The sequence below is a fragment of the Mesoplodon bidens genome (assembly GCF_964165515.1).
Source record: "Mesoplodon bidens genome assembly, chromosome: 4".
Classification (NCBI taxonomy): domain Eukaryota; kingdom Metazoa; phylum Chordata; class Mammalia; order Artiodactyla; family Ziphiidae; genus Mesoplodon; species Mesoplodon bidens.
Genome location: NC_138160.1, coordinates 173,204,875 through 173,218,004, shown reverse-complemented (window position 1 = coordinate 173,218,004; position 13,130 = coordinate 173,204,875). Strand labels below are relative to the sequence as shown.

Sequence of the window (13,130 nt, the reverse complement as noted above, 5' to 3'; positions counted from 1 at the left end):
CATGCACCACCCCTCACCGGATCCAGTTCCCAGTCCTGGCTGGGCCTCACGAAGACAAGGAGCCTGGACCCTCTGGACAGGCATCAGAGCCCCAGGGATGCCAACAGACAGCCAGGACATGTCAGACCCCGAAGAGCAGGAATTGTGCCTGGGACGCCGAGGTGACGGTTCAACAGGGAGGTGACACATCCCAGGCCACAAAGGAGGACAGAGCTTTATTTCCAGAAGGGACCCTCGCACAGGGTGACTGCCTTCCACACTGGTGCCTCCAGGGTCCCCCAAGGATATGCTGCACCCGATCCCTGCAGCATGCACTAAAGCGATGTGGTGGCGGCCACAGCCTCCTCCAGCTGCTGTAGGAGTTCCTCTGGCCGTGGTGAGAATGCACTGGTGTCCACTCTCTGGAAGTCAGGGTGGGCCACCACGGACTCCAGCACCTCAGCTATGCGGCCAATGTCAAAAGCAGCCTGCTGGGGGTCCAGCCTGGTGCCCTTGCCGCCCTCCACCTTGCCAGGACCCATCCCCTTCGCCAGGAGGAGAAGCCTCCTTTCAGCAACGACCTTGAGGAAGTGATAAAATTCCTCGAAATTAATCCCGGAGCAGGACTTCATGATGACCTGGGCCAGAAAGGAACAACCAGTGAGCTGCCGCTCACTCACAGCTCTCGGCAAGTTCTGCTGACCCTGCGTCGAATCTAGGCTACAAAGGGCCCTGAGACACAGTCCAGTCCTCGAGGGTGGAGACACCTGGGGGCCAGCCAGTGATCAAATGGGCCTGAGTCCTGCAGCCTGGAAGCCCCAGAACCCTCACTCACATAGGTAGGCCTGGTTGCCACCAGGCCCCCAAAACTACAGATCTGACCTTAGAGACCACCCCCTCCCTTAAGACTGCAGGCTGTCCTGGGGCTTTGCCATACCCTTCCCCCACTGATGCCCTGGGCCAGGTGAGCACCCTCTTGCCCTTGACTGTGGTCCTGGTCCAGGTGAGCCCCCTACCAATCCCCCCACTATAGCCCTGGTGAGCCTCATCCTGTGCCCCCCTCCTGCTCAGACCAGTTGTCCCACCTGGCAGTGGTGGTGCCAGTCGGGCATGCTGTCCCTCCACTCAGTGATCTCCTGCTGCACGGCACAGAGCTCTTGCTGCAGGAAATGCCACATGTTGGCCAGGTTACAGCCGTTGACCCAGTTGTGGTTGATGGAGATGGTGTCCTCCTGGAAGGGGTAGGGCACAGGCTGTCCCCGTTAGCCCACAGGGGGAACCGTCCCCTCCCCATCCTGAGGTCCTCTCAGCCTTCCTCAGCTCGGAGGAGCTGCTTCCATCTCCCAATGGGAGCCAGCAGAGAAGAGGGAGCTGGGATGACTTGAATCCACAATTAGCCCAGAATGGGGCTCCGTAAGGGCTGGGACGACACCACAGTGTGTGGACCCCTTGCCCCCTGTTGCCCAGGGAAGCAACATGGGAGGGAGGGAAAGAGGCTGGGGGCCCTCAGCAGTGCTGCATGCAGGGAACAAACATAGCCACATGTAGTACCAGCCTTGCCCGTGGCCTGCCCCCTCCCATACCCAGGCTCTCCCAGAGGGACAGCCTGCCCGCTCTATGGGATCAGGGCGGGTGGGCTCGGCCCTCTCTCTGCAGGAACGCATTTAGGAAGGTGCTGAGGGCAAGAAGAGCTGCTGAGCAGGCCAAGGGGCACAGGTGAATGGGGGTAAGAGTGAGCTCAGTGGAGCCCTGTGGCCTGTCTCCCTGACCCATCTGGGCCACAGCACATGGGGTAGGGAGTGACCAGCATACCAGGTTGTGGACTTGATGGTGCCACCCACTGGGCACAAACACCATCTCGCCTGCCTCCTGTGTGACCTCCAGTGGTGGGCTACAGTGATCTTGCATGGGGTGTAGGCGGCTATCCAGGAGTGTGGGGGAGGTCACGTCGTAGGGCAGGCTACCGTGGCAATCCCGCAGGGCTTCTTCTTGCCCCGGTGGGAAGAAGAACCACTTTTTCCTCCCGCAGATGTTGACAGACCAGCTGAAGGAGCGGAAAATGTCAGCATGGAACGGCGACCTGTGCAAGAGCTTCTGTTGGTGCTGTGTGGCTTGGATGTGGGCTTTGCTTCTTCTGAGTAGACTGGCCAGGCTCAGAGGCCTCAGTGGTCCCCAGCTCTCACACCTGGCCTGTGAGCCAGGTGGGAGGGCCAAACCTCCCCCACCCCAGAACATCACACAGGAGGTGCATGAGCTCTTTCCACAGAAGAAAGAGGTAAGTGGGCTTAGAAATGACAGACCTGGCAGCCGACTCCATTACCTGGCTAACAGGAATCTCTGAGAGGCTCTGGGCAAGAGGTGACACACCAGCATGAAGGTTCAGGAGTGACCAGGGACAGGGTGTAGGGTGGTGGGTGGGAGTAGACAGGCGGTTACCAGGTGCCGGTGGGCCCCATGTAGATGAAGCGGTAGTCATCCACGTCCAGGGCATCCCAGTACTCGTTGAGCCAGTCAGATGAGAAGTATATGGGCAGGGTGAACACGCCCTCCGCCGAGGAGTCCCTTTAGAAAATGGCATGACGCTACAGCAGAAGTGGCTACAAGCCAACCTCCTGGCACCCACGTCCTGAGTGCATGAAATATCATGAGAGCTTTGAAATTATGTGAATGACCCTGACCTGCCTTCCGGAGTCAGCACCAACCACCAGAAGTGGGGCCACCTCAGACCACCCAGCCATAGTCCAGCCGCCAGATGACCACAGCCCCAAGTGGCCCTAGCTGATCCCTGCCCAAACGACTGAACCAGAGTTGTAAGCAGATGAAATGGCTTTGGGGGTGCTGTGACACAGCCTAGACAACTTGTACAGGCAGTGAGACCTAGATGTTCCTGGCCGCTCCCACACCCATTCCAGGATTTCAGCTTCTGGCTGAGCTGGGGTTTAAATGCATCATCTGCATCGTGCTGGTTTCCCGAATTTAGGGGCCTCCTCCACTTTTTTAACCACACCAGTGACCTTGATTCTGCTGAGCAGATTCAAAGCCACAAGCCCAGGCATGAGGATAGCCCAGGTACACGGAGGTCCTTTTCAACCCCTCACTCCCCTGGATCCATCCCCACAACCCCAACCAATGGGCTCCCAAACAGAGGAGCATTCCAAACCAGCCCAAGGGAGAGTGCAGTTCTACCAACAACATGGTCGCACAACACTCTTGGTCAGAGGCCATGACAGGGGAGAGCCTTAGTAGTACCAAACCACCAGTAGTTCCCCAAAACACCATGCAGGTCCCTCCGCTGCCATGCCTTTGTACAGTGACAGACTCCTGCTTATCGTTCAAAACCCTGCTCAGATATCACCTCCCCTGTGGCTACCCCTGCACGCCTGATCCAGGCCTTCCTTTGTTCTTTTTATTTTGGGGTTGCCAAGGAAAACACAAGACACTTCCTCAAGACTGAATTTCAAATAAACAGTGAACAAGTTTCTAGGATAAGTATGCCCCTTGTAATACCTGGGACATACTTATACCCAAGAAACTACTCGTTGCTTATCTGAAGCACAAATTCACAGTGCACGAGTGTCTGAATCTATGAGTCCATCTGTGCTGTTGGAATATGAGTCCATGAAGTCTAGGACCAGAGTCTGGTTGCATCTTAATGACTGTCTGCCGGGTCAGGTCTCTCTGACAAGTAAGAAGCTGTATGGCAGACAGTACCAAGGGCAAACTTTGAGCAGGATGCTGGTGCCCTTCATGTACTCTTGGATTGCTCTTGGGAATCACAAGGGCCTGAATTTTTTTTTTTTTTTTTTTTGCGTTTTAGTTCCTGCATCAGCAAAACAAGAATTCCACTGTTCACTCATTCATTAAATGAGCACCTGATCTGTGCCAGGGCCCTGTGCTAGATGGCGGGGGTCTGACTAGGACCTCCTCTCTGCTTGTGAAAAGCACACCCCTGGCAGGGCTACAAAACCTGAGGACCACCTCAGAGAGTGGGAAGGCCAGCAGAAGGGGTGGGGCTGCCCACAAGAGCTAGGCGTTTCTCAGAGCACATCCTTTGAGCTCCCCAGGTGGAAGAAGCATGTGGTGAGTGGCAACAGATCTCGGAAGGCCTTATTAAAGAGTTGGCATTGCTTGTTAGTGATGGAGATTTTAAATGGGTGGGGCACAGTCCTGCTGGAAAGCTCACTTGGACTTTAGCAGTGGGGTGCAGGACTTGAGGCGGGGCAGCTAGTCTGGAGACTGGCAACAGCCAAGGTGGATGATAGCAGGCCTGACTTGGAGAAGTAGGTCTGGACAGGGGAGGCTGGCCCCAGGGGCATCTGAGAGGACAGGCAAAGGCTGGATGCTGCCAGTTAGATGGAGGTGAAGCTGACAAGCATGGTTCTCGGCAAATGTGACAAAGATGAGGTGGGTGACCATAGCCCATCTGTGCCTCTGCCAGGCCCACATTCCTCATAGCAACCAAGCCTGTGCAGGCATGGTGAGATGGCCATGATTGGAGAGAATGACACTTCCCACCAGGCCGAGGAAAGCGGGTTAAATTCCGAACTGGGGAAAAGATGAGTTCCTCCGTGTGCAGCCAGGGCTCACTCAGAACTGAAAAGCAGTGCTGTGGCCAGTGCTCCAGGCTCCTTTACCTGCACAGATGCCAGTCTTTGAGATAGAGACAGCCCCGTGAAGAGGAGTAGTTTCCCTGAATATACTCTTTCCAGTAGCTGATGTAGTCTCTGAGGGGCATGTGTTCTTTGGGGTTGGAGTTGTATTCCCGGACCCCACAATTTGCAACAGGTACAACCACGTCTCCTGAAAGGAAAGGGTCAGGGACAAGACTTTTCTGAGAGTCCTCCAGCCTGTCAGTCCTCCCTGACCCTGTCCGCCCTCCAACTCATTGCTACACCGTCTCCAGGTGAATTCTTCTGGGGAGTGACTCATGCCTTGCCTCCCTCAAGCCCTCTGTGGCTGTCCTCACTTGCGCCCTCCCTCACAGTCCGACCTAAGAGTCTAGTCCTGTGTTTGCACTCCATGCTGTTCTTGCCCGGGGCACTCGCGCTGTCCTTACCATAGTTCTGAAGCAGATAATCGAAGTTGGGCTTTCCGCTGGGTGTCACCCAGAGCCTCCTGCTGCCCCAGCCCTCGGTGAAGGCGCTGGAGAAAACACAGGGTAAGTTAGGGAGCAGGTAACCCTTGAAGAAGTCGGCGTAGGAAAAGGAGTCCGGCTTCTCGATGAAGTCCACGCGGTCCAGTTTCGGGCAGACCCTGCGGGGGAGACACCCCTCGAGGCCTCGGAAGTGGCTCTCGGCGAACACGCGCGCCTCCCTGTCCATCCCGGGCCAGGTTCGGCGTCCCTGGCGTGCGGGATGCGTGGGGTGGGAGTCTGCCGGGGGAATCTGGAGGGTTGCCGGGAACAGGGCGGGGCTCGGGGGGGGGGGTGTGGGTCGGAGGAGCTGCCGGGCACAAGGAGGGCTGCGGGGCGGTCACAGAGGCTGCGCGGAGTCGGAGGGGCTGCTGGGGACGGAATGCTCCTGGAGGCCCAGAATCCGGCTTCCGGATTCCCACTTCTCTGCTCTTTAAACAGGGAGGTGAAAAAGGAAGTATTTGCTAAACCTACTTCCGGAGTACACGCTCTGAGCACCCGCGGCTCACAGCCCCGCGCCGGCCAGAGCGAAACCGGCGAGGTACAGACAGACAGACACTCATAGCCGCGGTCGCCCCGGAGCACTCGAGCGGAACCTAGAGCCCGCGGTCTAAGTTCCTGCCCGAGCCTGAAACACGGTGAGCCAGTTCTTGGGCGCATGCTCGCTGCCCGCTACGGCCCTCACCCGGCGCAGGCACAGGAACGGCCCACGGCACAGTCCTCCCAGCTCCCGGTCCCCCGCCCCCCGCGGCTTCAGAGATTGTTGAACGGTGTCGGCCTCGGGTCTTGTCGGCTTCGCGCCTCCCCCGCGACTCAGGTAAGGCGTGTCTCCAGTCTGCAGCTGGGCCTGTGCTCTTCCGTCAGGGTCCCTCCTAACGCTACCGCCGAAGTGAGGACTCCTCCTCTTTCCAATGCTCCAAGGACTACGGAAGGTGGTGGGATGTGGGCTGGGCTAACAGAGAGGCACAAGGGCCAAAGGTGGGGTCTTGAGGGTTGCTGGGTGTCTAAGGGGATGCTGGGTACCTGGAGGGGATGCTGGGGGACTAGGGCGATGGTGGAGGCCTAGGGGGATGATGAGGACTTGGAAGGAATGCTCTAACTTGCCTGTGATGGTGGGACCTGGTGGGGACGCTCGGAGACTAGGGAGGTGCTGAGGGCCTAGGGCGATGCTGGGGACCCGGAGGAAATGCTGTGGACTAGGAGAGGATGGTGGGACCTGAAGGGCATGGTGGGGACCTGGAGGCATGCTGGGGGTCGAGAGCGATGGTGGGGACCTGGAGGGGATGCTGGGGGAATAGGGTGGGTCTGAAGTGAAGGTGTGGGGGGATCAAGTGTGGGGATATGAGGCTGTGCACACCAGCAGACCTGAAATGGGGGACATCAAAGAGGAACTTGGGTGGGGGTGACACGTCAGGGTCTCAGCATGTTGGAGAAATAGATGTCCTTCCTACCCACATCAATATGGAAAGGAAGAAAACAGTTTCATTACTGTATGAGCAGATTACATGCATGTAAGGCATCTTCAAGAGAGTACAGAGCTGGGCAGAACGTCACACATTTTACACACAAGGAAGTAGAAGAATGAACTGTTAAGACCTCTCTCATCTCCTTGAGGGAAAAATAGATGCACCTGTGTAGTCTGCAGCTGATGAGAGACTCCTGCCTCAGTTCTGGAGCTCCATGTTTACTTCTCTGAGTCAGCAGGTGGTGACTGTGCCCTGTAAAACCTGAACACTGAGTTTGTTTCATTCCTGACGAAAGGAAACACTCAAAGGGCAGGGAAGGGGCAACTTCTAACCCTTTGTTAAACAGTGAAGATGTAATCTCGTTTATTTACCCTTATAGATGGCATAAGTGAGATCCTGGGGATATGAGGGCTCTGAGCTTTGGAGCGGGGCTTGAGGGAGGACTCTTTCCAAGGGGTATGAAGCTTATGCAGAAGGTGAACAGTGAGGACGGGAAGTGGGGAAAGGCAGAGATGGGGAGGACTAGGAAGAAAGTGAGTTAGGGAGAGTCTGAAGTCCAGGTATAGGAGGGGTCTAAAGTGGGAGCTGAGAACATGGGCAAGATGTTGGAGTGGAGAGTTCGTTGCAAGCAGAGCAATGTGAGGGGTTGTGTGATTCTGTGTGCACTGTGCTCCCTTCCCAGTCCGTCTCATTGTACCTCATATGGTCAAGCTGTGGAATTCTTCATTGGGCCAGTGTTGGGCAGAAAGTTAGAATGCACTGGGAAGTTAAAATGGAGAAAAAGAGTCACCCTTGAGCATTTTTTTGTTTCTTGATATAGAGTTATCCTTCCAGGCATGCACTCATTCATTCATTTTTTTTCTCTTTATCCCTCCCTGTACACACACACACGCATACACACAAACACAGTCTCTCTTTCTATTTTATATGTATGTAAGTTTATATATGTAAGCTTTTGCTGCTTTTAACTTTTTAAAAAAGATTAACAGATGTCAATTTCTTGCCACATATTGACCAGATGTTCCTTAATTATTTGGTTTTAGTTGTGGTGAGTGCAGATCATGGAAGGCAAATAGAAAAAGTGTGGGAAGCAGAATGTTCATAATTGTCTAAAGAACTGGGAAATATGGCTCAAAGTTTGCCTCACAGGGGAAATATGAAGTTCAGATAGACATTGCCTGGGAAGAATCCCAGGATTCCAGCTTCTGAAGCTCTGTGGTTGAGACTAAGTTTCATAAGAAAGGGGACGCTTTAGGCCAGCAGGTCCACATGCTCCCCAGGATTGTTGGGGCAACTGAACCAGTAACTCAGGGTAGGAGAGAAGGTCTCCTTTCTTGAGCATTTGCCCTGGGCCAGGCATTTTGTCCTGTATTTCCCCTAGTTCACATGATGGCTCGCTGGTGTTGACAGTATTATCACAACTGTACGCATGAGGCCCTGACATAACTAGTGAGAACAGGGGACTGGAACACAGGTCTGTGTCCCTCCAAGGCCACTAGACAGCAGCCCTGGCATCACTTGGGAACTGGTGGGAAATGCACATTCTTGGGCCCCACCCAGACCTGACTCAGAATCTGGGAGCAGGGTACTGCTCTAAGCCTTGTCACATCTCAGTGACACACCCCACAGAGGGCCAGAAAGAAAAATGGCAGGAGTGGAGTTTAAAAGTTAGCATTTTGTAGGAGATGCAGTGGGAATAACATAAAATCCTAGTTGTCTGCTCTGAGAGGTTAGAAAGATAGCACGTACCATGTGAATAGGCTATGTTACTGCAATTAAACAAACACCCCCAAACCTCCCCGGTTGAAAGTGGGAGCCTCTGAGGAGCAGGAGGTGAAGGTAATGGAAAAGACTGGCCACCGGTGCCTGGAGACACTGCTCCCAGTGTTCTGACTCTAAGCCTTCTTGTGGTCAGGAGTTATTGGAAGGTGTATAAAATGTTGCTTGGTCTGTTACTTTGGAAATTAACTAAAAATAGGATGTTTACTTGATACTGAGTCTACTCCAGGACACAGTTCTGATGGAAGTGCTAAAAGAGATCCATTATACTAATTGCAGTGTGTTAATAAGTTCAGTCCCTGTGACCATTCATTTCTTCCCCAGGAGCATCACTGTGTGGATTAGTCTCAAAGACTCTTGAGGTACCTTGCCATGACCTCTTCTCCATAATTCAGCAGGCATGTTGTGTTTTCACTGGAAGATGTGGGTTCCAGTTTACAGCAGGTGAGGACCAAATAAGAACTCCGTGAACTTAGCATAGAGTGAAAACCTAGTTCAGCAGATAGAGGGAAGAAAACTGTCCACAGTGGACACAGCTAATGATTTCACATCATGTGATTTGCGGTTCACTCAACACATATTTAGTGGGTTCCTGTGATGCACCAGCATTGTGCACAAGGCACCCTCCTTGTAACGTTTGCCTTCTCCATTGTTTTGACTGAGTTGGTCAACATGTAAGCACATTCAGAGGCTTTTTGGAATTATGGTGAGTGCTGTGGTTGGTGAGTGCTGTGGTTGGTGAAGGGGCAAGGATGCCACTGGACAGAGACCTGGAGAGTGAGGCGGAGTTGGCCGTTCGGAGTCCCAGGAGCAGCAGGTGGGGAGCCTGAGACAGGAACAGAGCAGTGCAGGGAGAGGGTATGGGCTGGGCGGTGAGGCTGTAGTTAGGTAGTAAAGCCTACATGACCTGGGTGGCGACTTTGGACTTTACTCGAGGTACATGGGGAAGGATTTCAGCAGAAGAATGATATTTTCTAATTTTGTTTTATGACTGTCACATTGGCTGCTGGCTAGAGAACGGGTAGTCGGGGGCAAAGTGAAACAAGGAGGTCAGGTGGGAAGTTGTCCAGGAGAGTAATGACAGTGTTGCATAGTCGTGTGGCTGGGGGGATGGGGGGCGGTGCAGACGGCAGATGTGAGATACAACTGCCAAAACTTGCTGACAGATTGAGAGGGATGAGGAAGAGGGGATCCAGGAGAACTCACCTGGCAGTGCCTTCACTGAAATGCAGGAGCAGATGGAGGGGCTTGCTCAATTGCAGATGCCTGCTAGATGGTCAGGTGGAGATGCCCAGGCAGCACTCAAGTCGCAGAGAGTCTGGGCTGGAGAGGAAAGGTTGGCAGGCCAGGCAACAGCTGGAAGGTGATATTTAATGCCGTGAAACTGTGTTGACTCACTTAGAGAGTATTGATTAAGCGGACCAAGGTTGTGGCAGGGTCATTCCAGCATTTAGCGGTCAGGTGGAAGAGGAAGAATCAGCAGAGGAGACTGAAGACGGGCCCCAGGGGGTGGGAGACCAGGGGAGCATGGTATCCAGGAAACCAAGATGTAATGTGTCTCAGGAGATGGGCAGGTGTGTTGGACAGAGGTTAGAACAGATGTGGGCTTTGCATTTGGCCACCTGGAGACCTGGACAGAGAAGTGTCAGTGAGTGGCGGGGACAGGAGCCTGTCTGGAGGGGGAGATTCCTGGCTGGTGGCTGGGGAGCAAGCACAGGGAAGCATTTGGAGTCTCTTGGAGGAGCAGTAAGCGGAGAAGACTGCGGGGATGTGGGGAGGGCGTCTGTTTTAAGATGGTCTTAGAGCGTGAGTGTAAACTGATGAGATGATCTAGGACGGGTTGGTAAACTATGGCCCATGGGCCAAGTCTGGCTGCCACCTGTTTTATAAGTGAAGTTTTATTGGAACGGCCACACCCCTTTGTTTCTGTATTGTCACTGGCTGCTTCTACTCTACAGTGGCAGAATAGTTTAAGGGAGACCATGTGCTCACAAAGCCTAAAATACTTACTACCTGGCCCTTAGGAAAAAAAAGCATGCCCTTTCCTAGTGTCGAAGGGATGGAGACCAGACTAGAATCTGGTCTTTGAGGGAAGGAGTGGGGACACTGCTTCCCACAAACTGCGCACGGAGACCAGAGGAAAGGCAAAACACCCAGGGACAGATGTGGTATCAGAGTCCTCAGCTGAGGGAGAGGGAGGGTGTGGGTGGGGTCATTCTAATGCACACGGGAATGTTGTTCTCACTTTGGCCCTTCCACTTAATCCTCATTTATTTTGGTCTGTTGGGAAAGCTGCCATGGAAATCCGTGGTAGGAAAAATTGTGGCCACAGGTTTTTCCTTTTGCTTTTTCCTTGGTATTTGTCAAACCTGAGTACTTTTCTCATATTTCTTGTATTAGTACAATCATGAGAAGTGTTTTCGTTCTTAATTTTTGTTTCCTCTAACTTTTCTCTCTTTTTGAATTTTAGAATAATTCAGAGCTGATATTGTCCTTGGGTCTTTTAGTTATTTTCATGGTTAAACAGAGGCCCAGAAGATGAAATAGCTTTTCCACAGTCATAAAGTTTGTCTCAGAGCTGGAGTTGGAACTATAGCAGGGTTCCTTGGATGCTGTAATGCCAGACTCAGTAATTCTTTGGGGAATTTGTGCATAATCTCACTCAGTGCTCAAGGAATACCTCTCAGAGTACACATTGAGGAATGACAGCTCGGGTCAGGCAGTTGTTAATATAACTTCAATTTTCATGCTAAATCAAGGTCTCAAAGTATGGGGAATAGCGGTAAACAAGATATGGCCCCTCCTTAACTCTCTTGGGGGTGGTTTATGGCAGACAGGGGGTGGCCAAGCGGCAGGAGGCTCTTTTCAGCCAGGAGGACCAGAGTCTAGCTGGTTTCAGGGGCTGACCCGAGCTGTGAGCACACTGCAGTGACTGAGGCCAGAGGTACGTTGCCTCTGACATTTGTCTTGGACGTGGAAACACTGAAAACCATGGTTGACGGGGTTCGTAGTCCCTAATGCTGAGAGTAAACACTTTCCTGTGATTCACACCTGAGTAACTGCTGAGTGGCCTCACGGCAGGACGGCGCTAGCAGGTTGTGCACGTGGCTCGCCGGGGACCTCACAGCTCGTGGGGGACTGCAGGTGTGTCAGTCATAAAAGCTGAAGGCCTACACATCCTTGCTTCCCTGTCCTGTGAGAAGCCCTAGTCCAGCGACACTCTGTAGTCTGTTTTATGTCTGTTTCAGGGTGGTCAGGTGAGTGTCCTTCTTACTAGGGAGAAAGGTCTGATGAAGGCACTTGGGCCTTACAGTTCCTTTTGTCCAGAGTGAACCGTTGTTACAGAGGAAAGGCACCCTCCCAGCTGCTCTGCCCCGCGCAGGGAGCTTCCACACAATCCCACTGCGTGCAGGGAGCTCACAGGGAAAGCCCCTAAAGAAGACGACACCAGTCTTCTGTACAGGAGGTCAGTTTTCAACACCTGAGATCTTCGTTAGCTTTCCAGCGACATAAGAGCACGGGTTTCCTGGATCCTTCACAGAGCCCTGCTGAGTTGGGAGTCTGAGATTGTTTGTTTGTAGTGTTGAGATTCCCCTTGGTCTGGCATTCATCATCATGTTGCCTAAGAAGATGGATTCTTGGGTTTGTGTCTCCTTGGGGAAGTTTCTGACCCCATAAGCCTCAGGCTCCTCTGTGACTCAGAATGGTCATTCCTACTGACGCACAAGAAGGTGGCACCAGACCTGAGAGTGGAAAGTCTCTGCTTCTTCCTGCTCCAGCCCTGCTACATTCTTCAAGTAGGAGGCTTGCCTTCCTTATAGTCTTAATCTGCAGTAGTCTCTTCTAGAATGTTCTTTACCACTTACTGTTTTTGCAGTTCAGTGCAAGTATCTGCAGTCTAATTGTTGCTTATCTTTAACTGTATATGTTCTATCTCCTTATCCCTGTACCCTCTGGTCCCTGCACTGTATTGTATCTCCTTAAATATGTAGGTCCTAAGGCTATTACTTTTTCAGAATTGACACTCAGAGAAAACACTTGAAGATGCTAATACTCCTGAAAGAGTATTAGCCAAGCTATCAGTGGACTTTTAGAGCTTCTGCCATGATAGAGTTGTGCTCATTCGTTTGTTGAATGAAGTGAGTTGGAGATGATCTCTGTGGTCCCTCCAGCGCTGACATCATTTTGTTGTGATGACAAAATTCTCATGCTTAATATGGCAGCTTTCTTTTAGGTTTGTCCTAATTTTAGGTATTAGTAATTAGCAGAGCTGGTAAACTGGACTGATTTGTAGTACTGAGTAACAGGGCTTGATTGGCACATATGCATATCTGGGAAGTTTGGGTCAGCCCTTGCTACTGTGATTAAGAGAAGTTCTAGAGCGTACTTGGGAAGTACTTCAATCTGATTAACATAGGAGTTAAATTTATTTCTCTTATAATGGAATCAAGTTGTTTGGCACTTCAATTTTGTGTACACTAGGCACATTCTTCCTTCTTTTTTTCTCCTCTTTTTCACTGTCATGTTTGTTTTTGTGACCAGGTGCTGTCTATAGCCAACTCCGATCAGGTGGTGAAAACTAATGAGACCAAATGACAGATTCTGGGTATGGTGATGTTTTAGCAGTCGTTAAAGAAGTGGAGTCAAGAGTAGACTCTTCACATGCCTAATAGATGAGCTGAGTTAGTTCTGTAAATATTCGTAGTATTCACAATGATTGTAATAACACCTGTAGCATATATTGGGTGCCAAGTACTCTTCTAAGCACCTTTCAC

At 52.2% G+C, this 13,130-nt stretch overlaps 2 protein-coding genes across 10 annotated transcripts in view; one reads left to right on the top strand and one right to left on the bottom strand.

The window, feature by feature from the left end:
• Positions 1-200: 200 nt before the first annotated feature.
• JMJD4 (jumonji domain containing 4) lies at positions 201-5,546 on the bottom strand. 2 transcript variants are annotated; one of them, XM_081233698.1, is made up of 6 exons: positions 5,036-5,546; positions 4,614-4,779; positions 2,416-2,541; positions 1,792-2,023; positions 1,065-1,211; positions 201-617 (listed from the first exon to the last, which is right to left on the bottom strand). In XM_081233698.1, the coding sequence occupies exons 1-6, from the start codon at positions 5,298-5,300 to the stop codon at positions 315-317; spliced, it is 1,239 nt and encodes a 412-aa protein (XP_081089824.1). In that variant the 5' UTR covers positions 5,301-5,546; the 3' UTR covers positions 201-314. The 2 variants fall into 2 exon arrangements, with proteins under 2 accessions (XP_081089824.1, XP_081089823.1); XM_081233697.1 differs by having other exon boundaries at positions 1,792-2,059; positions 5,036-5,545.
• A 152-nt stretch (positions 5,547-5,698) lies between these two features.
• SNAP47 (synaptosome associated protein 47) overlaps positions 5,699-13,130 on the top strand; it is a 78,562-nt gene continuing 71,130 nt past the window's right edge. For 7 of the 8 annotated variants that reach the window (XR_014015807.1, XR_014015808.1, XR_014015809.1 and 4 more), the window contains exon 1: positions 5,699-5,927. Coding sequence is in view for 4 of the 8 variants with exons in the window: in XM_081233692.1 (XP_081089818.1) it covers positions 5,769-5,927 (159 nt within the window). In the remaining 4 variants the exon portion in view is untranslated. Of the gene's footprint in view, positions 5,928-8,679; positions 8,800-13,130 lie in introns of all 8 variants that reach the window. The other variant, XM_081233694.1, reaches the window with a different exon arrangement.